Source organism: Cyrtonyx montezumae, unplaced genomic scaffold, assembly GCF_038088225.1.
Source record: "Cyrtonyx montezumae isolate F1298 unplaced genomic scaffold, pur_monq_1.0 scaffold_1, whole genome shotgun sequence".
Lineage (NCBI taxonomy): Eukaryota > Metazoa > Chordata > Aves > Galliformes > Odontophoridae > Cyrtonyx > Cyrtonyx montezumae.
In genome coordinates, this window is record NW_027071825.1 from 10,695,030 (window position 1) to 10,718,192 (window position 23,163).

The window sequence follows — 23,163 nt, forward strand, 5'->3', positions numbered from 1 at the left end:
ATGGCTTATTGAGTGTAAGACTTTAAAATGAATGTTTTATAGTTGAAATAAAGTGTTTCTAACTTCAATTTCTCATCGCTGTCTCTCTGACTTCTGTTTACAAATACTGTTTGCCTAGAGTCTGTACCTTTCTCAAGTCAAAAAAAAAAAAACAACACAGGAAACCACAGGACTCTGCAGATTTGTTTTATCACCTGACAAACCTAAACACATCCCATCAAGGAATTCAACGTGTGTTTTACACAGATTTTGCTGTCTTGTATGTAGGACACAACAACTGTAGCAAGGATCACCAATTTATTAGGTCAAGCTTAAGAGTAGCTATTGCTCCTTGGGTTCAGAAACTTACATGCACCAGATGCTTTTAGCTAGCATTACTAATTCCTAAATAACACATTATCAAATGAAACCTATTAAGCCTTGCATGCTATTAACTCATCCCAAAACATAAAGGAAAACAAACACTGAAACCAATGGGCTTAGAACAGACTTATCTTTAAATCTATGTCTCTACAAACTCAGGGAAAGGGCACTGTAAAATACCTAATTCATTTTCCACTGAAATACAGAATGTTGCTGCCAGACTAGAAGTTTGTCACTGGCAAACGTGCCAGAGAAAAAATATTCAACCTTTAAACCTTTTCTAACAACTCTGTGAATGTTGTGTTTGTTTTTTTCTTAATTGAAAAGAAGATCCTTCCTTATCAAAATTCATTCTCCTCTCTCATACAATGCTTTAATTATGTTACCCAGCGCTCTTCTAGACGTTTTTTAGTGTTCATTTTCGTTTTACGTATTGTATTTCCTGCTCTTTAAAAATTGCCCTACCAAATTCACTCAATAGTACAAGACTGAATTTCTCTAATGAGAAAAGTCACAAATCCTTGAACTGTTATGACTTGTAGATTTCAAGATATCTTAACACACTCACATTACAATTAGAAATTTTAAAATTACATTTCTACATAAGAAAAAAATGAAAGAAAACGTATCTAATTAATTATTTGAAAAGCTCTCTCTTACAGATTTAATAAGCAAACAACGGGCCATTTTTTTTCTCAGCAGAGAAAGGGCTTTAAACTCCTAATGCTTATACAAGTATATAAGGAATTCCAATTTCTACAGATGATGAATCACTAGTTATTAAAAAAAATTCTGAGTAAGACTTAAGAAATGCCCATTGAAATACCTTCTTCTGGAGTCTTTCCACAAATCCAATAGGATCTTTCAGTGCTTCTCTCTGGTGTCTGCCTAAACTTTCAAGGTCTTGAACTGCTTGAGTACGTTGAGCCTCGAGTACAGCAATCGTCTGTAACAGTCTCTGATAACTACAGAGACAAAGGAAAACATCTCACTAAATTTGTCTTTCAGAGTGAACCCCAAACCTAAATACTAGCCATGATTATCTACTAGTATCTAACAGATTTCATAGCTTATTAGAAACAGATGACAGCCATTTTTACTGAATTATATAAATAATTCTATCAAAACTATTTTAAGTAGATGAATTTATATAAACCAGTAAAAAAAATACTACTATTACTACTAGCGCATTGAGGTTTTTTTAAACCAAAATCCTGTGCTAGCTAAAACAATGTTATCAGGGACAAGCTACTCATATTTGCAACAGTTATGATCTATATCCTTCACTTACAAGAAAAAAAGTGAACAAAGTGATGCAATTTCTCTCACTCCAAAATAAATCATGAACGATTCTACTGCCAAAATTTAACAGTGTACTCAACCACCTACAGTATGTATGACTCTTAAAAACTTTGCAGCTAAACATTTCAGAGAAGCTTCATTTCAGAGAAAAGAATAACAATTTGAAAACATGACAATAAACCACAGAAAGAAATTTACAAATAAATACATACAGGAGAGATTTATTTAAGAATACAGAAGTTAACTGAAACGTCAGTGTTCCCTCAGATACGCCATGCTTGATCCTCATGCAAATCTGATTTTCTATTTAACAGATATGCTAAAGAGTCACTTAGATGACTCTCACATCTGGACCAGGTAAGAGAGCATGCCCACACTGTCTTCTGTAAAGCGAACTCGGGAGAGGAAATCACACCATACAGTAACACAGCCTTATAATAAAGAAGCAATCCTTTTATTAGCCTTACAGGTATGGCTGCCCACTTTAGCTTCCGATCCACCTGTGGCCCTGTTACAAATTACTACGTATCAATGCTTTCAGGAAAATGTCTTCTGACATTTAGTATTACAACTGTATTTCAGTTCAATGCAAGATGCAACTTAGTGCATACTAAAATCACGTGAGATCTATTTACGACTAAACTATTTCAGTAAAATCTCCTTCCTATTCCCTTGTTGCTAAAGTAAAAAGAATCATAACGCAATCATTTCCACACATACTATAAAAAGAGGGTACAGTGTTAATAGAAGATTTTCAATCTACTACATTGGTAGTCGAGTAAGACTTTAAGTGGAGGCTTAAAACAGCTTCAAGGCACAACACAGGCTTCATACCATCAAGTGTTTCAGTTTCTGCCTAGATACCGCATCACCCCAGAAAAGGTAATTTTCTTTCCACTTAAATGTAATAGCTGAAAACACAAACCTAAAGCCATAAGTTTTTCAGCTTGAAACTAAAGTGCTGAGTTTATTTAAAAAACATATATAAATCTCTTATGGACTTCTTACTTAAATTAATCTGCACATATTCAGGTTAAATTCAATTGATGCCTGAAATGCTCATTAAATAACTAGTAAGGTAATTCCGGGAACACAAAACGATTTCAGAAATAAATTTTGTGATGGTATACATCAAGATTGGCCTGGGAGAATACTGCAATTCAAGTTGATATGGGCTCAGAAGAGTCATCACAAAACCTTCACTTAACTTTTTACCAGTAATTTCTGATTACGGCTTATCTCTGTGCTGAGCAACCTCCATCCATACACTCATGAGCACTGAAGTACTCCTCATGCAGAGGACCACCTTGTATGCTCCAGAGAAGTGAAACATAAACAGGCTAATAAAAATACTCAGGGAGATGAAGGTCAACAAAAAGCCTCAACCCTTTGGAATTAACTCCAGTCATAACAATGGAGACTCAAAAGAATTTCCACTTAAAACGATGTTAAAATGGCTCAAGAAAAGAAAGGCAGATATTTATTTACCTTCTTTATTCAAACTGTATTTGATTGCTTTTTAAAATGGAACTGAAAGGAAATAATCATTATATTCCACATTGACATACATACAAGGAAAAAGGCAATCAAATACATTTTACAAGGAGTACTGGTTAAATTGAGGATTCACATGGCAGAGAAGAAATCACTTTAATGAGGTGGCCTTCAGTAATTAATTCTAAAGGGAAGAAGAAACTATGCTAAGGAGAAGTAACAAAAAAAGTAAGAACAGTGAACCCAAACTACTTCACCTTATTAAAGCATTCAGGTGATTTAAGTTATCACTGTAAGGAGAAGTTCAATGGCACAAAAATGACCCCTCTGGTCTTCACGGAAATGCATAAAATGCAACAACAGTGTCAGAATCATTCAAAAACATTTCACACAATGCTGATCTGCTGTTACATTGCACTATTATAAAATATTTGAGGAGAGAAGGAGGTTCTGAGTAAACAGTTCACAGTACTTTTTTACACTTCTGCAAAAGAAATGTGTTTACTTCAAGCTACTCTAAATTCTACATTCTGCTTTTAACAAGAGGATATTTTCTGAAGCTCTGGAATAGGAGTGCAGCTTTATTACACAAAAATAAGAACTGTTTAAATGGGGGAAAATGTGGATCTTGGGGACTCACTTTCTAAGGAAAACACCAAAAATAATTAAAATTTTCCACATTCAGTTATGTCATATTTGCTGAGCACTGAACCATCCTTTTAAGTTCCAACACAAGTTTTCAACCAAATGTGTAACAGTCCACATAAGTCCTTTACATTTCAAATCACTGCCGTTTTCATATGTTTCTGCAGGCTTTTAGTTCTATGATCCCACGCAACCACAACAGAGCCAAGCATTTCTCTGGCAAAATACTAAGCCAAATAACAGAGTTGGCATTTTCTTGAAGTCTGTCAGTTCTGACACAATACGTTACCACGTTATCAAAAAACAGTGTGTGCACATAATTTCTAAGACATTTCCAGACAACAACAACAACAAAAAGTAGATAAGAATCTCATGATACATTTTGCAAAGGTTTTTGTAAATAAACGTAACAATTATGATTCAAACTACTTCCTGAAGTTGTGAGCCACCATCCTCCAAAATCTCAAGAACTCACAGAAAGGTATCAGGCACAGAAAAGGAGAAAGTTACTGCGACCTGGGCCTCCACTTCACTGCAGATTTGTGGGATATGTCAGAAAGGCAACCACACAGTCACCACCTCAGAATCGTCCGGCTGAAACTACACAATTTTCTACAACGTTTGTGAGGAATTACCACGGAAAATGATCTCATATTCACTGCTAAATCAAAACAAAGTCATATGACTAAATTTCCATTACTTAAGGAAAAGTGCAGCCATACCCTGGTGGAAGTTACACTTTTCTCAGTTGAAATTAATGAACTTTCTAGGATGTAAACCTGAAACACAGCTCACTTCGCAGGAAGATTTTCATCCTACACAATGTACTTCTGCGTTTCCACAACTTGTACATGAAATGACTCAGCAGCAGCACCTACAAGAGGCCGTGTCATTCAGCATGTCTAAATAAACTCATGTCAGAGTCACACTACGAGTCAGATGCTAGTTTCTGGTTTCTGAAGATTTCTTGAGGGGAAAGCATACTCTTAAGTCTTAAGTGAATGAGTTCTCTGAGAATCAGTATGAAAGGAAGATTTAAACTTTTAGGTATGTGAACCACATCTGCAAATAGGATGAAATTAATGAGTGAGGCTTTTCAGTTAAATTACATTAGATAAATGTGGAACATCAGTTTTGTCCTGTTAGACAACATAAGGGACAGATGTAAAATCGTGGAGAGCCTTCTCTGAAATCAAGCCCCCTATAAAGTCTTAATCCACAAACATTTAGGAACAATTGAGAAAGCTGTAAGCCATGTATGGGTACTGTCTCATCCATAAAAAGGAAGTTCTATCTCAAGTACCTTTATCCAAAGTAAATTTGCACATTAACTCAGTATGCTACAGTGCACTATTTGCTGAGTTTTCATCATGAAATACTGAAACATAACTTTAATGCATTTTCTCATCTTTAAAGTAGAGACAGATGGATTACATCCATTCTCCCCTCATGAAAATAAATTAAACTTAATAGAATGAAATCCCTTCAGTTCCAAGGTTTAGTCCCTATTTCCTAATATGAACTTCATCTTTTTCAATATTTGATGACTACATAATATCCTCCAATGATGCAATAAATATTCTCACATTTGCTTATTTTTATTAACAGGTCTAACTTCTACCACCCCAGTCTCACAGCATTCACACAGGCCATCTTACAGACTTAGAGGTGAATATTTATCACTTAATCCCTTGTTTTTAGTGCAATCCATTATTGATTTTTAACACTTCAGATGTTATCCCAAAGTTATGCCTTTAAATATTTGCATATATCTATCACTATTAGATTATTATTGCAAACATACGCAGCAATTGAAACTTGTATTTCCAACAACTATCACTATCTATGATTCATTGGGAGGCTTTGAGCAAGTCTTTGTTTTAGTGCCATCTACTGGCACTCTAGCAAAATACATTTTAAAATGCTCTCCTAATCAGTTAATCACTTTGGATTTTGGCAAAGTATCAGCAGTTCAGAAAAAATCCTTATCAGATGCTAAGCTAAGAAAGGATTGGTGTATTAATCAGGTTGCATTAGAGGACTGTAAACTAATGCAGAAAATGCAAGTGTGCCCTAGTATTAGTCTAAGTACTTGAAAATGTATTTAGAATTTCCAATTTAACCTAAGGCAGCTTCCTGGAGAAAATTTCTAGTCAGATCAAGACGAATCTTCTTTTTTAAAAAAACAAATGAATGAATGAAAAATGTGGGGATTTTTTGTTTGTTTGAAATTTTGTCCAGAAACATCAGATAAAGCCCCAAGCTTAAGCTTCATCTGAAATCTTTGCCAGTGTCATGACACAGAAATTTAAACAATGTACTTTTTATCGCAAATTATTCTAATGTCCACCAGAGATGTTTAGAAATCTGTTACTGCAGTAGGGAAAAGGGCTGGGATTCCCAAGTGAATGCAAGACCTGGCACACATCAACTCCTGTCAGGACAAAAACACCTTTACCTGAAGAAAGCAACACAAGGTATGTTTTTCCTTACTAATGCTAAGATGCTATGACTAAGGTAACTGACTTACAGCCAACTCTGCAATCCATAATCAACTTTCCTTCTTCTACAACTTGCTCTCTTTATATGTACAGTGATTTACTGTACTATCTATATCCAGAAATAATATTTCTACTTTAGGCCACTTAGAATACTTTTGAGATATGTAAATTATTAAATCATATCTCTATTTTATGCATGAAGCAACACCAAAGCCTACACATAGCAGGTTCTCCATGTTCACCTCGATGACAAAAAAAATTGCAATTTCTGAATGCAGGATGAAGTTGTAATAAGCACTAATTTAAAACAATATATAGTCAAGAAGTACAACAAAAATTATTCTTTTTAAAGGAAGACATTAAAAAAACAAACAAATAAACAACAGATACATAATGAAACCCAACCACCATCACTAAACCAAAAAACTCTACTGCAGTATTTTACCTGGATGCTAAAAGGATGTCATTGCACCCTTATTTCAAAGGCAGCTCAAGGAAAGTTACACATTCCTTCTAACTTCCTCCCTTCCTATTTTAAGCACTTGAATAATGTTTTTTTTGGTTATGAACCTACAATGCCCCTTTCCTTCTTAAGTCTTTATCTTTGGCTCAGAAACAGAAGACCCACACTCATGCATTTCCATAGGCTTTGTTCCTGTCAAGAGCTGTCCACCAAATCCAAGAGTGCTTAGTATTAGCCATACTAAACCATCCTCAGCAAATAACTGCATTTCCAGCTAGTTTTCAAACTTTTTAGTAGCTCTTAGATCTCTGTGCCTCTGAACAATTGTGTACCTTGCTGCAGTTCTGTCAACACGAAAGGCTAAAAAATCATCCATTTGCCCTTCCCAAGTTAGCACATTAGTACAGCCTGCTGATCTTCCTTTAACAGCACCTTATAAAGTATTTGCCTGTGGGACAGTCATGATAATGGGGAAGATGCTGTAGGCCCCTGTCATTCTCTGCTTGGAGTGACATGCAGAAACTGCAGAGGAATTTTTTTTTTTTTTCTCACAAGAGGCATGGAAAGGAATACAAATAGCACACCCCCAACTTCTACTTCTCTCTTCTTATCTCTAATGAGAACAGTTCCAATTCTTTCAGTGAGAGAAAGCACCACTCTAATTTCATTATCTCCACATGGATATTCTTCTCTTAAAAAGATACTGAGGAAAGTAGCCAAGGAGCTTCCCTACAGAGACAGAATAAGAGCATCCAATGTTACCACAAGACTCACGCAGCTGAACTGAAACCCCATCTCATAAAATAAATTAAAATCTGTGAAAGCTGAAGGTACTGATTACTGAACTCATTCAACTCATACTCTGCTAACCTATGCAGGTTTTCACTAAAATATAGGAAAGAAAACCCCCATTTAGATGTATGCTCTTGCTATAGGAACAAAACGTACAATTCTGGGTAAAGGAGGAAAGAAAAGGATGGAATATGAAAGCTAAATGTACTTGTTATTATTCACTATGAAAATAGATTAAGGAAAGACACAGCTTGTTTTGGCTTAACAAAACTTTTAAATGTCATTATGCATACTACTTTTGTAACAAGTATCACTCGTGCATAGATGTGGCCAGAATGTTACTCTGCATGCAGCTGTGTTGAGTTTATAAATTAAAACCTCTTTTTAAAAATTATTATTTTTAATCAGGACCTGATTTGCTATTAGGATCCTTCATAAATTCTAAGTGCTTTTAATGATAAGGTGGGAAAATGAATTTCTACCATTGTTCTGTATTAAAATAGTAAGTTGGTAGGGTTTTGTTTTAAATTTGTGCATTTTTTTCCCACAGGATTTCTGAACTACGGTGATCAAAGAAGTTTGAAAGATAAATGAGCTCCTGAAGGTTCTCTGTGGGAGAGATCACAACCACCATCTCCACTAAGGGAAAGGCAAGCAAATGCAGACATACTACTCTGAACCACAGAGCTTGTGTCCTCTTCCAGGTCAGGAAGTGACAACAGAGGACTCCTGGAAGTAAAACTGCAGAAAGAAAAAAGGAGAAAAGGAGGAGCCAGGCAAATCAGAATGGAAGAGAATCCAAGGAGCAAAGGAGACAGTTTTCCACAGGATGCATTATTTAAAATGAGGATTGCTCTGTGGTTGGTAACACTGTTCACTAGGACAGTACTGTGGCTGACAGCAAGATAAATATATTCTAAGACAGAGAAATGAATTTGACAAATGTATTTGATGTTTAATAGTTACCGGAATAAACTTATTACAAGTGAGAAAAAAGCAGACACAGCCAATGCCCAAGGCATTACCTCTCACAGATTAAGAGCTCTATCATTTAATGTTTATTGGATAGTTTATGTAATTATAAAACATATTCTATGACTATGAAAATACTCTTACTAAACCTTTCTTTGATCTTGCAGTAATTTTGTATCATTCGCTACTTTTTCTTTTATAAGAATATAATAAGTATGTTATAAATAGTAATAATAATGCTAGCAGTAAAACCACAGCAAAAAAAGAAATAATGAACCTAAAAAAATAATTAAAAATCCTGAATACATTAATCTAAATAATGTATAAAATACAATAAGGACTAAATTAACAGATCTGGTGCTATACCTATTACAGTAGCACAACGTGATTTAGTAATGAAATTATCTGCACTACCACTCTGCAATTGATCAGAAACTTGTATTACGAGTTTCTAATTGATTTCTCTTATTTTTCTGCTTTGCACATAAATTAGTTGCAGCATTCAGGATCTACATGAAATGAGATTTTTACTTAAAGCCAATGTTTTGGTACTTACTGAGAATATGGATCTGTCTGCTTTGTGGGAAAAAGAAAACCTACGCTTAAATTCTACATTAGTATGTAGTTTAAGAAAAATATATCACTATATGCCATCTCACCACGCTGCAGAGCAGACCACACATGAATCAAAACACGCTCCAATCTAATAATACATATGGCACATATGCCCTTATAAAAAATAGCAGCTAACTTCTAGTATCCTCCAACATTAAAATTTATACTTTATCAATGCTGAAAAATATTTTTCCATTAAGAAATCAGCAGAGGTTATATATATACAAAATAACTGCTTAATTCTAACGTTCTCCACCTCAGGAAGGAATAAAGCTGCCACTGAAAAGTAACTTGATCTTTCATTTGCACCAATTTGTTGTATTCCTGAAGATGCTGAAAATCTACCAACCAGTCTTCTCATAATAAAACTGCATGCACACTGCAGAGAAAAATGAGACAAAGGTGTCCTGAAAAATAATATAGAAAGATAATTCATTCTACAGTACTAGCTACTCATAGCTACAAAAACTCACTACAAAGGAATGTTACACTACCTATCTTCACATTGAGATCAGTCCATACTGTGTGATATATTCAATCTTTCTTCTGACATACATATTCAAACATATCTGAAATATGGAGATAAATACTGTTGTATTAGAGCTGCACTTCAAGAAGAACTGGTAATAACAAATAAACGACTAGCGTGCCAAGATGCAGCAGGCTGCATTCTAGCAAGTGCAATGAGATGAAATTCTACAGAGAATTTCTAAAATCTGATTTATTAGGTTGAATCATTTGTGACCAGCTGAATAAAATACAGAACTTGTACCAAAGAGATGCTTCTTTCGTCACATGCATTTAAGACTGGAAGTTAAACACATTCAAATAAATTAATGATGCTGTTGTGAATGGTGAATTAAGTATTAGATCTTACAGGAATATCTAACATATTCCTGTCTTTCAAATCCACAGTAAGAATTCATAAGGTGAGGTTTCAAGAGATGTATTAAACTATTTCATTCTAATCTGTCTGTCTTCAGGTTAAATGCCAGTACCACTATTACAATTTTAAATATTACAAAGAAATAAAAACAAAGATATGAGAATATTTATTTAACAAACACAATGTACTGGCTTTTGCAACTTTATGCTTGCAGGCAAGTGTTCATGTAGTTTTCTACTGTGTCTGTATCTACAGGCCTAAGCACTCCCTGTAAAGATAACTCCCTGTAAAGCTACCCATCAATTACTTGATCTCGGAAAGACACTGTACAATGCCTTATATGTACATGGAAACTCAATTCTCAATTACATTTTCACCAAAAGTCTTCAGTAGCACTACAGAAAAGTGTTGAGCAGAATGTTTTCCCCTCATACAACCCTAATGCCTGCCAAACAATACAAACCCCAAAAACAGAAAACAGAGGGGAAAAGAAACAAACAAAACATTAAATGAAACATCATCACAGGACAAAGTGGAAAATATACTGAGAAGTTATTGTAAAGACAGAAAAAAAGAAACTCAGTTTGTGCGCTATAAGAAAGAATTAAAATGTTAAAACAGCAAAAAGATATTAGATGCTATTGATAAAAGACATGCAAAACAGTAAGTGCAACATATAAAATTCAGCTATGTAGAATTTCTGGTTTTATGAAAATATCTCAAGAGAAAACAAAAACTTCTAAGCTTGAAAATATAGCACAGTTCTCAAATATTCACCGAATCGTACTTTTATGAAGCATTACAACAATACACAAAAAATCCAAAGTGGGGGTGTAATTAACATTAGCAATACTTTCCAATGATATGAGCCTCTAGATCAGCCCATTGCTGTTGATACAAACATTTAACATTGCAATAAAATTTCTGTTTAGAGATCTGGGATCCTTCTTAGTAGGATGGATATATCCTGTTAGAGGGTTGTGCAGCACCCCCACCATTTCAACCTTCTCTCAGAATAATAATATTCCACATCTTGCTATCTGTGATTATTTTTCTAATGCATCACCAGCTTTCTCAAAATATTAATGTATGTATGTTGCTTAAAGATGACAACACTGAAAAAATAGATACTCATACAGAAGAGTATCACAATATGTTTTTACTTGTTTTCTACGTGGCAAGCCATATCACTAGCTGTTGGAGATTTTCCTATATTCAAGTCTTATCAATGTTGCAATAGTTTCTTGGAGAGTGAAAATCAGCTGTATGAATGCGCATGTAACCAAGCAATGTAATAAAATTAGAAATAATTTAAGTCTATAGGCATAAACTGATTCTTCATTATGGAGGAATACAGCCTTTCTTCCCCTGTATGGAGGATGTAAAGAACAATATTACCTCCTGATCCTAGTCAAAACGTTAATCTCTCTCCAAATTTGCTTTCAAAAGTGAACAGAAACATAAGCCAGAGGAAAAATCACCTACAAAGACAAGTTTAATCACAAACGAAGGGCTGAAAAAACAAAACTGTATGCCTTTTGTAGATCTAATAAGACTAACACACACTTTGCTAAGCTATAAATATAATAGGAAACATGAATATAGCCTTTACCTGATAATGCAGGAACACTCAAATTTCTCTTGTGTCTCACTAATAAAAAAACACTTCTGCTAACATGTTTTTAACTTAATGTTTTCAAAAATCAGTGAGACTGAATGGGTATAATCCAGCTAGTCAAAAACTGTAGCACATGAATTAAGAGCAGTCTGTGGTGAGCATTGCTATTTCTAAATCTGTGAAAGAATGTACTGCACTGTATTTTATTAATTCTTGAACAATGTAGTTCCAGATAAAAGATAACTTACTTTGATAAGGCATTCAAGAATACCAAATACAGACTTAAGATCTTTAGAAGAATCATATTATCAAGAGAAACCATTGGAATACTGGACTTACTTGCAATTATATGACTATTATATGAAGAAAAATAAATCATTTTTGTCCAAAATTTTCCAGTATTAGTAACATTTTTTAAAGGAAAAAAGCATCCAGCTAAAACTATCTTCAAAAGTACGTATCCCCTAGGAAAAGTAAAAAATAGAGATTTTTGACTTAGAAGAGACTTCTATTATTTCACTTTTTCTCACCAAAAATCAATAAAATAGAAGATAAAAACCACGGCACTTTCTTTTAAAAACAGGCATTCAGACAGCAAGTTATTAGCAGTGCCAAGTAGTGTGTACCTCATCTGCAATTTAGACAAGATTGACGTTTTCTCTAACAGGAAAGGTATCCATACACTTTGGACTGATGGCCAAAGCTGTAGATTTCTCATTGTTATTTTAACATGTCAGTGTGCCTCAATCATTCTCTAAACCACAGTTTTCTCTAATAAAAATTAAATGCATTTGCATCCAACACTGAGCAAAATTTCATTGTGAAAGTAACGCAACTACTCAGACAGACAAACTTCTGCTAGACTAAACTATCACCTTTACTTAGTATCCCATAATCATTATAGTTGTGCTCTAATTATTTACAGGAACTAAAGCAGTGGCTCTAGCTCTTAATACAGAGCAAACAAGTTTACTCACATTTGGCCTTTCTGTACTCACAACAAATAAGACGAGCAATCATTGCAACTAAACAGCAAAACACACAGAACTCAGAAGAGCAGTACAAAGACTGTTCAGTAAAATTTGGGCTGATTTACTCTTTGAAGACAATATTTTTTTCTATGTAAACTTTCTTCACTGAGAGAAGAATCCTTCTGTTTTAAGGAATCACTGTCACACTTACCATATATTTATTACCATAACTCTACTTACAGACATCTATGTAAACGTAAAAATGAGTCAGTGCACTTATCTAATAATTAGAATGTATACAACGCAGGAATTAACTTATTCTGGAGGAAGTTTTCAAACTGCTGCAGTTAGTAAATTCACCTTCCCTAATAAGATAATGGTCTTTCCCATGAGCAAGAAAACAAAGTATCAAACCTTAAATTCTATATACAATAGAATGACAAATCTGCAAACTGTTTGTGCTCTCTATAAGGGGCACTGATATGTAACTGAACTCATTTAATTAGAAAGAGGATGATTAATCCTTTGGTTTTGCTTCCAGCTATTTTTCTAGAGAAAAGAAATAACAGATGTGATTCCAAAAACAATTTCTGTCCAAAGAACTCCCATCACAACAAATGTATAAACCACATTGCTGTACCATACTGCATATTAAATAGTTTAATTTTGCTTGAGGTAGAAGCAAGAAAGAAAAATGAAGACTGAAGAATATGAAAATTTTAAAGCAGGTAAGTTTTTGTAAAAGTACTTTAAATACTTATTATGTATTTTTGTAAGACAAAAGCAGAATTCATGGTTACCATAGTTACACATACTCTTTGTTGTGTTTCAATGCCACATGATCTGACTCAAAGTAATACACATCAGGCTCTTCCTCCTCATCCTCTGCAGTGTGGCTGTTGGCACTTTCTTTGGCAGATGGTACATATCCAGCAACAAGCCTAGCCTCCGAAAGTGGCTTTCTTAGTCCATCACTCCCATTATCTGTATTAAAATTTCTCTCTTTTTCATTCTGCTTAATTTCTTCAGAATTTTTGGGAGATCCATTGATATTATTAATACCTACAGGTACATTCTTTTCAGTGGGACTAAGATTATTTTCCTCAACCTGTCCATTCTCTCTACATGGAGAGTTATTTTTAGTAGGGCTACTTCTGGCAGGAGCAGCCCTTCGTGGTGAAGTTCTCAATGTGTATCTGTGTTCTTGAAGTTCAGAAATAGATGTCATTTGAGCTGAAACACAGTCCAGCACTGAAGAATGTGGTTCAGGTTCACCTGAGATTGATATACTGTCACGATGAGTATTCGGGTTGTTGGTGGTGTTTTCAGCACACTGTTCCTTAGAGGCACTGCTATCTCCTACTACATCTACTTCCTCCTCAGAATCCCTCAACAAAGATGACTGGATTTCAGAAAAGGACCCAGTAGCTGGCTCATCTGCCTGATGAGCATGCTCCTCAGGCAAACAGTCACTTATTATTTTGTGGTCCTCTAACTTTACCTGTTCTTGAGAGTTTGTGCAAGGCACATAATGGTCTACAACACTGTCCTCCTTGCTGCTATTAAGCAACAATGAAGAATGGGCAAATGAATTTCCATTTTCTGCTACTGTTTTGTCCTTGGGTATACAGGAGCCAGTACTGTTTTGCTTAGCGTTCCCATCAAACTGACAGTCATCACAGTTTAGAGAATTTGAGTCTCTCTCACCAACTCCATTGACAGTCTGATAGCCTGTGATTTCTTCAACTATTGCAGAATTATTAAACCCCTCTGCACAAATATTCACCTTTTTAACTTCCCTTTTGTCACAATCATCCAATATAAGACATCGACAAGCTCTCTTAGTCCCAGGAGAGACTGCATCATTGTCCGACACTAAGCTTTTACGCTCCAAAGATTCCTTCTCTGTTTTAGTAGACAAGTCTTCTTCTGAACTGTTGGGTGCCTCTGAACGTAGACAGCGTTTAATTCTTTTCAAAACTGGTGATACAGGTTCTCCTTGTCTTTTCTCACAATTTTCCACAGTCTGTTTATCAACATTGTCTTTTTCTGAAGTAGACAGTCCTCTCTTTCTAGGGCTCACCCACGATTCCCGAGCACTCTGTTGTTTCAAATCAGTAGTTCTTCCACCATTAGTTCCCTTCTGAGTTTGCACAGAATCTGGCTTCTTCTTTGGTGACCTTGATCGTACTTGAGGATGGGGTGAAACTTCCTCTGGATGAGCAATACTACGGTTTCTTAATGTTCGACCACAGAAGTTTTCATCCAAGCCATTTAATCCCACTGTTGATCTTGTAACACGAGTAGATCGAGAAGCAGCCATACTATGGCAAGTCCCTAAAGTATGTTCATCATGATCCACTCATCAGGAAACCTTAAAAAAATAGAAAAAAATTACTAAAAAAATCTACAGACAAAGCAATTCTGAAGCACATATTATCACATCTATCTAATGTCATGGCATAGTCATGTTCATAAATACCACTTCTGTGCCAAGAAATTAAACCTGTAAAAAAAAAAGTTGCATTCATTAATCTCAGAATCATAATCATAAAATCATTCATTGGTTTGCAGGGTCTTCAAAAAGCAGCATAATCTAACCTCCCACTCAAATAAAATTCAAACGAGGTTACACAAGGCTACATCCAGCTGAGTCTTAAAACCCACTAAGTACAGATATTCCGCAGCTTCTCAGGGCAACCTGTTCCAATATTTAATTGTCCTTACAAAAAAATCTACTTTTTCTCAAATACAGGACAGGCTTCCTCTTTTTCAATTTACAACCACTGTCTCCAGTTTTTGCACCATTTACATCAATAGAAAGTATGGCTACACTGTCAGTAATTTCCTCTGAGATATTAGAAATTACTCTCTACTAAGCCCACTCCATTTTTAAACTTTTCATGAAATCGGATGGATGAATTATAACCTACACTGAAGAAAATTCAGACTCAACATTAAATTTAGAATAACCAGTTTGAGAGTACACATATTTGCGACTTCAGGGTGAAAAGTGGGAGTACTCAATTTGCCCAAACTCAAAATAACACTTTTCATAAGCACTAGTTTAGTCTTATACCTCTTCTATTCATTTCATCTTTAAAAAGTCAACACGTCAATCAGCACTTCACCACAAATCTATCATAATATACATGATCATGAGTAGATTCACATTTGTGCATAACTGCATAGCATCCCTCCTCCATCTAGCCAAATTCCAGACGTCAGAAACCTGCTCAACTGTCATGAGATGTGAAAACTTAAGATTTTCAGTACAGAATCAAACTTTTTAAGATGTTTTTTTAAGAAGGTTTAAAATGACAAAAGGAGAAAGATTGTTTCCTGAAGTTATTTTCAGACATAAGTGAGAGTATAAATACTCAAAACTCTACTATTTAGTGTCACATAGTCTTATTGCAGAGAAGTGAGAATGGGTCAAGACGGTTACACCTCTTAAGCAATTGACACTTAACAACGCTGTCTGCTTTGGTGTTCCTCCTGTGTCTACAATGGTGATTCATACTTATTCTCCGTATGCATAAACTTGTCCTTATACACTCCCTTTTATCATAGAAGCTCAATGCTTTCTAGAGTGCATTCTCATTTGGAGATGAACACAAAAAGGAAAAAGGTCATTTAGATACTCCTCTTCACCTACACTGCTCTAATTATGACCAGTATACTCAAGGATTAATATCGGATGTTTGAAATGGATACCAATATAGTATATTAAATAAAATTTCAACATACATTTTTGCAAGAACTTACTGCCAACCTTGTCAGAAACCAGAAATAATACACAAGATCAAAATATTAACTGTTTTGCTGTTATTACTTTCTGAGGAAACAAACCTTACAGAACTATCTGTTACTTAGAACAAAACAAAAATCTTACCATTGCAAAACTAGAAGAAATATAAAACTTCTGACGTTTCACACAGCAGGTTCTCACTGTGCCACCTCAACAATATCACGCACCACTGCTGACATCCATCATGTTATCCAAATGCCTTTTGACTAGTTTACGCCATCACATTAGCAAGCTTTTGAAAACTGTTGAGAAAAGGACAAAGGATATCAAGAAAACATGTAAATTACTTCATTAACATTAAGAAAAAGATGCCGCAGTATGTAACAGAGCTTTTTCTTTTAAGAAGCAATTACCAGCTTTAAGAGTGTCCCCATACAGAACAGTATGTTATAAAGTAATTAAGAACATGAAATGCTAATTCAAGTTTCAAATGTAAAATATTTTTCTTGGATTAAGTGATACAGTACAGCTTGCCTAAGATGTGCATGAAAATGAATTCACAACAGAGCCCTGCAATAGCATGTTCAAACCTCAAAACATACTTTGAGAAACACGAGAAAGAAAGTAGTAAAAATACAGTTTACTATTACAAATTCTGAAATGTATTATCAAATATAACTAAACGCATAGTGAAAAATAATTATTTCTGCTATTCAGCTTTTATCAGCTGAGCAGGAAGCCAAAATCTACAATGACCGCACGCTTAACTGACACAATACAAGTGAACAATTTCCCAGAGTTCACAATAAACTTACTTTTCTCACAAGGAAAATACCACCACATACTACCTTCCTAATAGTGGAAGTGAACCAACTCTGATACTGAAAGGCAGAAATAAATCCAAAGATCCAAACGATACGTGGTGGTTTGAGTTTTCTCTAGATTTGGGTGGTGACACCAACACCCAACAACTAATGAGGAAAAAAATTAGGAATCACACTTAAGAAAATTTAGTACTATGGAGACGTATGCTACAGAACAGAGATTAGTGAATTTTAATTTGTATTCAATTGACCACATAAAAGTAAACTTATTTTCATACTTGCAACACAGAAACCTCATAGTGCAAACCCCAAGCTGACAAGCTGTTCCACATTTTTCACACTACACTGTTATTATATTTGGATTATAAATATACAAAGCCTTGTGAAATGGTCTTGTTTACTTTGGGCCTAAATATAACTTCTATCAGTCAAAGTATCATAGAATGGCCTAGGTAGAAAAGGACCTCAAAGATCATCTAGTTTCAACTCTCCTGCTGTGGGTAGGGTCACCAACCACTAGACCAGGCTGCCCAGAGCCACATCCAACCTTGCCTTGAGTAGAAAATGAATTCCCCATTAATTTGACACTTCACATAAAATCATCAAAGGAAGTGCAGAACAGTATCTATTTGTACATACTGTATCTATGTGCATATACAGAACTGTATCTAGTTACAGTAAAATTCAATAAGGAAAGGTACTTCTAGAGTGATGTTACATAAATATCACCAATTCTTTTACAAGGATAACTAAATTGAATGAGATTTCAATTATTCAGTTGAACTTCAGAGTTTAACAAACAAGGGAACTGTCAAAACAAAAGACAAATACAGAACAGAGAAACAAGGAGGCAAGGAAAAATATTTAAAAACACAAGAGGCAAATTACTGAAAGGAATGAGCAAAAAGGAACAGCTGCCACCTAACCACCACAGGAACACATCCTGAACAGTCAGAGATTAACCCCATCCAGACCTCCACTACACAGTGACTTCAGACTATTATTTTGCCTCCTTCTTTATCAAGTTTATTCTATTTTTGAAATTCTGTTTGTCATTCTGAGTTACTTAAACCGGTATACCCAACTTTCCTATAGATCCCTTTAAATGACAGGAAAGGCACCTAAGTACCACAAGTGCAGACAGGTTTTGACAGACTTCCACAAAAAACAAACATCATAAATAAAAATCCCATAGCTCACTAAGTTTGGCAGAATAAAAAATATAGGAAAAGCATGAAGCAACATAAAAATGTTGCATCAAACAGAAGAAAGCCTAAATCTCAAAATATGTAATTACTTTACCAGTCCATAACTAAAGAACATTTGTATAAGTTGTTTCAGGAATGGCTGAACAAGCAACATCAGGCTTTTCACAGATTTGTATACTATATCCCCTCCAATTTACTTTCCACTAAAACAACCCTATTTTACTCACTGCAGGAAGGAAACCATCCCTGCTGTGTCTCGTTGCCTTGGGGAGGGCAAGAGGATTTTTCAAACAGCAAAAAGAACATAAATATCACATGAGGAGAAACTGGAGGGGGGGGGGGGGGGAACAAAGAAGTTTTACTCAGTCAGTATGTTATTATTATTATTTTTTAATCTGCTGGGTGTGGTTGGAAGTAAAATTTTAAACAGGCAAGATACACTGAAACAACTGCACCTTAATTACTGCTTAAAGACTGGAAAACATAATTAGCAAGAATAACTTGCTAATAACTTGGTATGACTTCAGAATATAGGACTGTGCATAACTTAGGAAGTTTGACACAACATTCACTTGATTATTCTGTATCTCACCCAAATTTATTTCCCTAATTTCAAAATGCTGCTTCCACTGTCCTAGTATTTATCTAGCCTGCTGCTACAGTGCACAGAACTCTTCAAAGAACAGACTTCTACGCATGAGGATAGAAAAGTCTGCCATATTCCTCAACTTATAAACGTCTCTTTTTTATTCCAGAATCTGTCAGGAATCACTGGTCACTGCTCACATTCTAGGACAGAGCAATACACCAAGAACTTCCCATTGGTGTATCACAGTGACGATATGACACTGGTAGCCAGAAGTAGCCTTTCATTAATCTCTTTCCTAAGTCTTCTGTCAAGACACAAAACAGAATTGACAAAAACCAAGTTTAATCTGACCAAGTGTGTATAGCTCAGTCTTCTACACTAAAGTGGATTAAAAAAGCCTAACATTCACCATGTATCTCCTTTCTGTGATTACTGTCAATTATGTTCACATTAGAAATTGTTAGCCAATTACTGCACCCATGCATTACAGATACACACAATCTTTAACCATTAGCAGGACTCTATTTATTTGTGGGAGGAGTGCTGATACATCTTAAGAGTTTGCATTTTCCACAGAAAATCACATGAAAGGCATCCTGAACAGGCTTCTGTGTTCTCACAGGCTACACATTCCCAATGATTACATCATTTGCCTTCTCACCATCCATACATTCCAAAACACAGATTCAGAGACAGAAAAAGCAATCAGATGATAAATTTTAAGCTTCCATAGCACAGCTGAGATACAGTGCATTTCAGAAGTAAAGAATACCCAGGGATCACCTAAGCTAATAAATACAACTGGGGCTCCTCAGTTCCATAAAACAATTCTTAAATTCTTTGTAGAGCAGCAGCATGTTATTTTAAACATTTTCAAAAATGAAAAGTTTACAGTATCAAACGAATATCACAGGAGCTATTCATGTACATACAATCTAATCACTTACTAAAGTGTTTGTTCAAGACAAAAACCATCTTTGAACAGAAGAGAACCTTCAGTGACCTCGGGTTATCAGGACTTCAGTTTCTCTTCAAAAATAAAGCATATCACCTCCCAGCAAAGTGGTATTATCAAATTAGGGATGAATTTTATTTAACACATATATACATTATATTATACTCACCAGTCTATCAAAACTAAGTATGCCAGCATCTCTTCCCACACATAACTACATTAGCAAGAAATTAGTTTTCAGAAGAACACTCTATATTTTTCTGACTTCACATTTCATATATCAAACACAAGCAATAATTTCAAACTACAGAAACAATCCACGCTCACAGATAATATATAATAAGTTGCATAAAGCCACAATGTAAGTCTAAAAGTAGCAAGAGTAAAAATAAATACATGTCATGAGACCTCTCAGTCTGGAATTATTCTCAGATTTCAGCCATCTCTGACACAAATTACACTACATATGGTCAAATACCATTTGCCTGAATAGGCCTACTTCTATTTACTCATACTATGTAACAGGACAGCAAGATGAAATAAAGAAGAAAAAGGAAAAACTTAGAAATGTAGAATAAAATATCAATTTTGTATCGCTTCAAATCAGCAGGGATGGGCCTAACCAAAAACACCCTAAACTGGGAAACATCCAATGGATAGATGAATATGCTCATTTTCTTCCTCAAAATAGAAGGGCTCACCAGGACAGACAAACCTATTCTTAGACAAGACTGAAAAAAGAAATGTTTAGGAAGTATCTTACTGAAAAAAATGTTTCTAGTTCTTTCTGAAAACAAACTATATTGAGGAAGAGTAAGCTGAATCTAGTATTTAAATTACAGAACGTCCAAAAAGAAACAAGAGCTTAACCTCCTCTTCTCTACCACATAACAGGTTTTTTTGTTTTGTTTTGTTTTTTTGTTTTTGCGCTGCTTTACACTGAACCTTCTTTCTTTAAACCACAAAATAAAGGGCAAAACAGCAAGTTATATGTGAATGACTAGCAATGCCCATCTGTCCCTTTGCAACTCTTCCAGTCTGCAGCAGTTTATCTAAAGGCTGCAACCTGCATTAAGGAGGACAGATACAACAGAGGAATAATCCCTTTCCTAGGCAAATTCTAAGATAAGGTTGCCAATTTATATAAAAGCAAGTATAAATTATGCAGGTGTAACTATACAGTAGAACTTGAGAAAAGGAAGTACTCTATCAGATTTCTTCTCCTTACAGACAAGCCCTAAACTGCTTTCAGTTTCTTGTATCTTGGCCAAATTAGATTTTGAGCTGAAATCGTACGCTGAAGCATCTGCCTTGGACTGCTATTCCCACCCTGCTTCCTTTCTCCTCAATTTTCAGTCAAAATAATTAGTCATTTTTGTGCACAAATACAGAAGAAAAAGAACAAACACAGACCAAACCTCCTACTGGTTAAGAGACTGCTGACCTTTTGTTCAAGGAATTTGTCTACCTCCACGCATGGTGGAAGCGGGATGGAAGCAAGCTAAGGGGAATGCTAAACACAAACGGAGAGGGAAGGAAAGTGGTCAGATCAACAAAGCAAGCGGATATCAACTACAAGGAGAAAGAGAGATTGGAAATCACCAAGAACTTGCAGAAGACAGAAAGCTTACAATAGAGTGGGAGAGAAATCAGAATTGGGACTAACTGGACAAGGAGAGCTCTCAGAACCTGGGAGCTCACCCACTCACCCCTCCATACACACCACCTCAACACATCACTGAGGATTTGCCTCATATATTTGTGATAGCTTTTTAAACACAAATATTTGTAGAACTGTTTTATGAAATTAATCTAACAAAAGCTCTAAGGTGAAAATATCAATTTCTCTTTTATCTTTTCACATGGGTCTAGGTGGTTAAAATGAAAAGATGCAAGCTTTGTGAGGTGCTACTAAAGCCAAAGGAACAATAAACTAGACTCCACACTTAATATATCTACTACTGCTTCATCTTAACTTATGGGAAACGTGCATAGAAAGTTCAACTACTATAAAGTCATTTAATACAAATTTGCAAATTAATAAAATATTGCATTCCATGTGATTCATTCAATGCATCTTCATGCATTCCATGAAGAGCAGCCTTAACTAAACATTCTTGCTTTATTGATTGCTGTTCAGTAATTGTTGTCTAATACAATTAACTTCTCAAGAAAACTAAAAACAGTATACACCATGAACTTCAATGTACCACTTAAAAAAAACCATATCCTTAACCCCACGTCTTGCTTATCACTGAATAGCCTTCCCACTCCATCTCCCTATTCCACAACATCACTCCAATGAAATTCTCACTGGTTTTCTTTTAAAACCTTTCAGCTGCTAAATAAATTTGCTGTTACCTGAAGAAAACCACCTATGTGACTGATATCTCAGACACAATAAATTAAACAGGCTTTTGGAAAGCAGCTCGTTAAAAAATCAGTAACAGTAATTTGGTTACAGTAACCGTTCATCAAAATATTATTCTAGTAAAATAGACTCTAATAGTCCTTAATTTCTTAACCATACAGTTAAATACCAATAAAGCAAACAAGAAAAATGTGTTTTAATTTATAATTCAGTTAATTTCTATAACATACAAAAAAACAACAACTAAGCGTGAAAAGATATTGTTTCCCAAAAGGTAGGCTGCAATTGTCAGAATCATCAAGTAGTTAATAACCCTGCTAATAGTTTATTTATGAGAAGGAAGTTGAAGGAAAACAGTGCTGTCTGACTTCCTTAAAAGCCCCAAGGCAAGCTGTAGTATTACAGCTCATATGTATAGAACACTACACTAGAAATAGCCACTCTGATTTACTTTCAAAATAATTGCAAGCATGCTGCCTTAGGAAGTACACTGTAATGCTTGTACTGCACAAAACTGTGTATTTTTTATCCCAAACGATTTTCAGTCAAAGGCATGTATTTGAAATACATCAGTAAAGGTTCTTTTTTCATTTATTTTTTTTTAATACAGACTATTACAGTGTCAGCTACATAAGTCCCAAAAAGCTACAATGGTGTCAAAGATGGATGTACAAGACAGAACAGTACAAACTCACAACCAGGTATTCTCCCCATGTGTTGGGATTGCAAGAGCCACTGCAAAAAATATTAAGGCAAGTACCAAACCAGAAAATTTGGAAAGCAGGAGCAGAGGCATGTAGCCTGAAGGGCATTCAAGAAAGCTGGAAAGTGACTTTTTACAGA

At 35.1% G+C, this 23,163-nt stretch overlaps 1 protein-coding gene across 3 annotated transcripts in view; it reads right to left on the reverse strand.

Moving 5' to 3' along the window:
- ZZZ3 (zinc finger ZZ-type containing 3) overlaps positions 1–23,163 on the reverse strand; it is a 53,521-nt gene that overhangs the window by 14,190 nt on the left and 16,168 nt on the right. For all 3 annotated transcript variants that reach the window (XM_065740510.1, XM_065740497.1, XM_065740505.1), the window contains exons 2-4: positions 16,518–16,675; positions 13,438–14,996; positions 1,190–1,328 (exon numbers count right to left, since the gene is read on the reverse strand). In XM_065740510.1, the coding sequence (XP_065596582.1) occupies positions 1,190–1,328; positions 13,438–14,945 (1,647 nt within the window). In that variant the 5' untranslated portion in view covers positions 14,946–14,996; positions 16,518–16,675. The remainder of the gene's footprint in view (positions 1–1,189; positions 1,329–13,437; positions 14,997–16,517; positions 16,676–23,163) is intronic.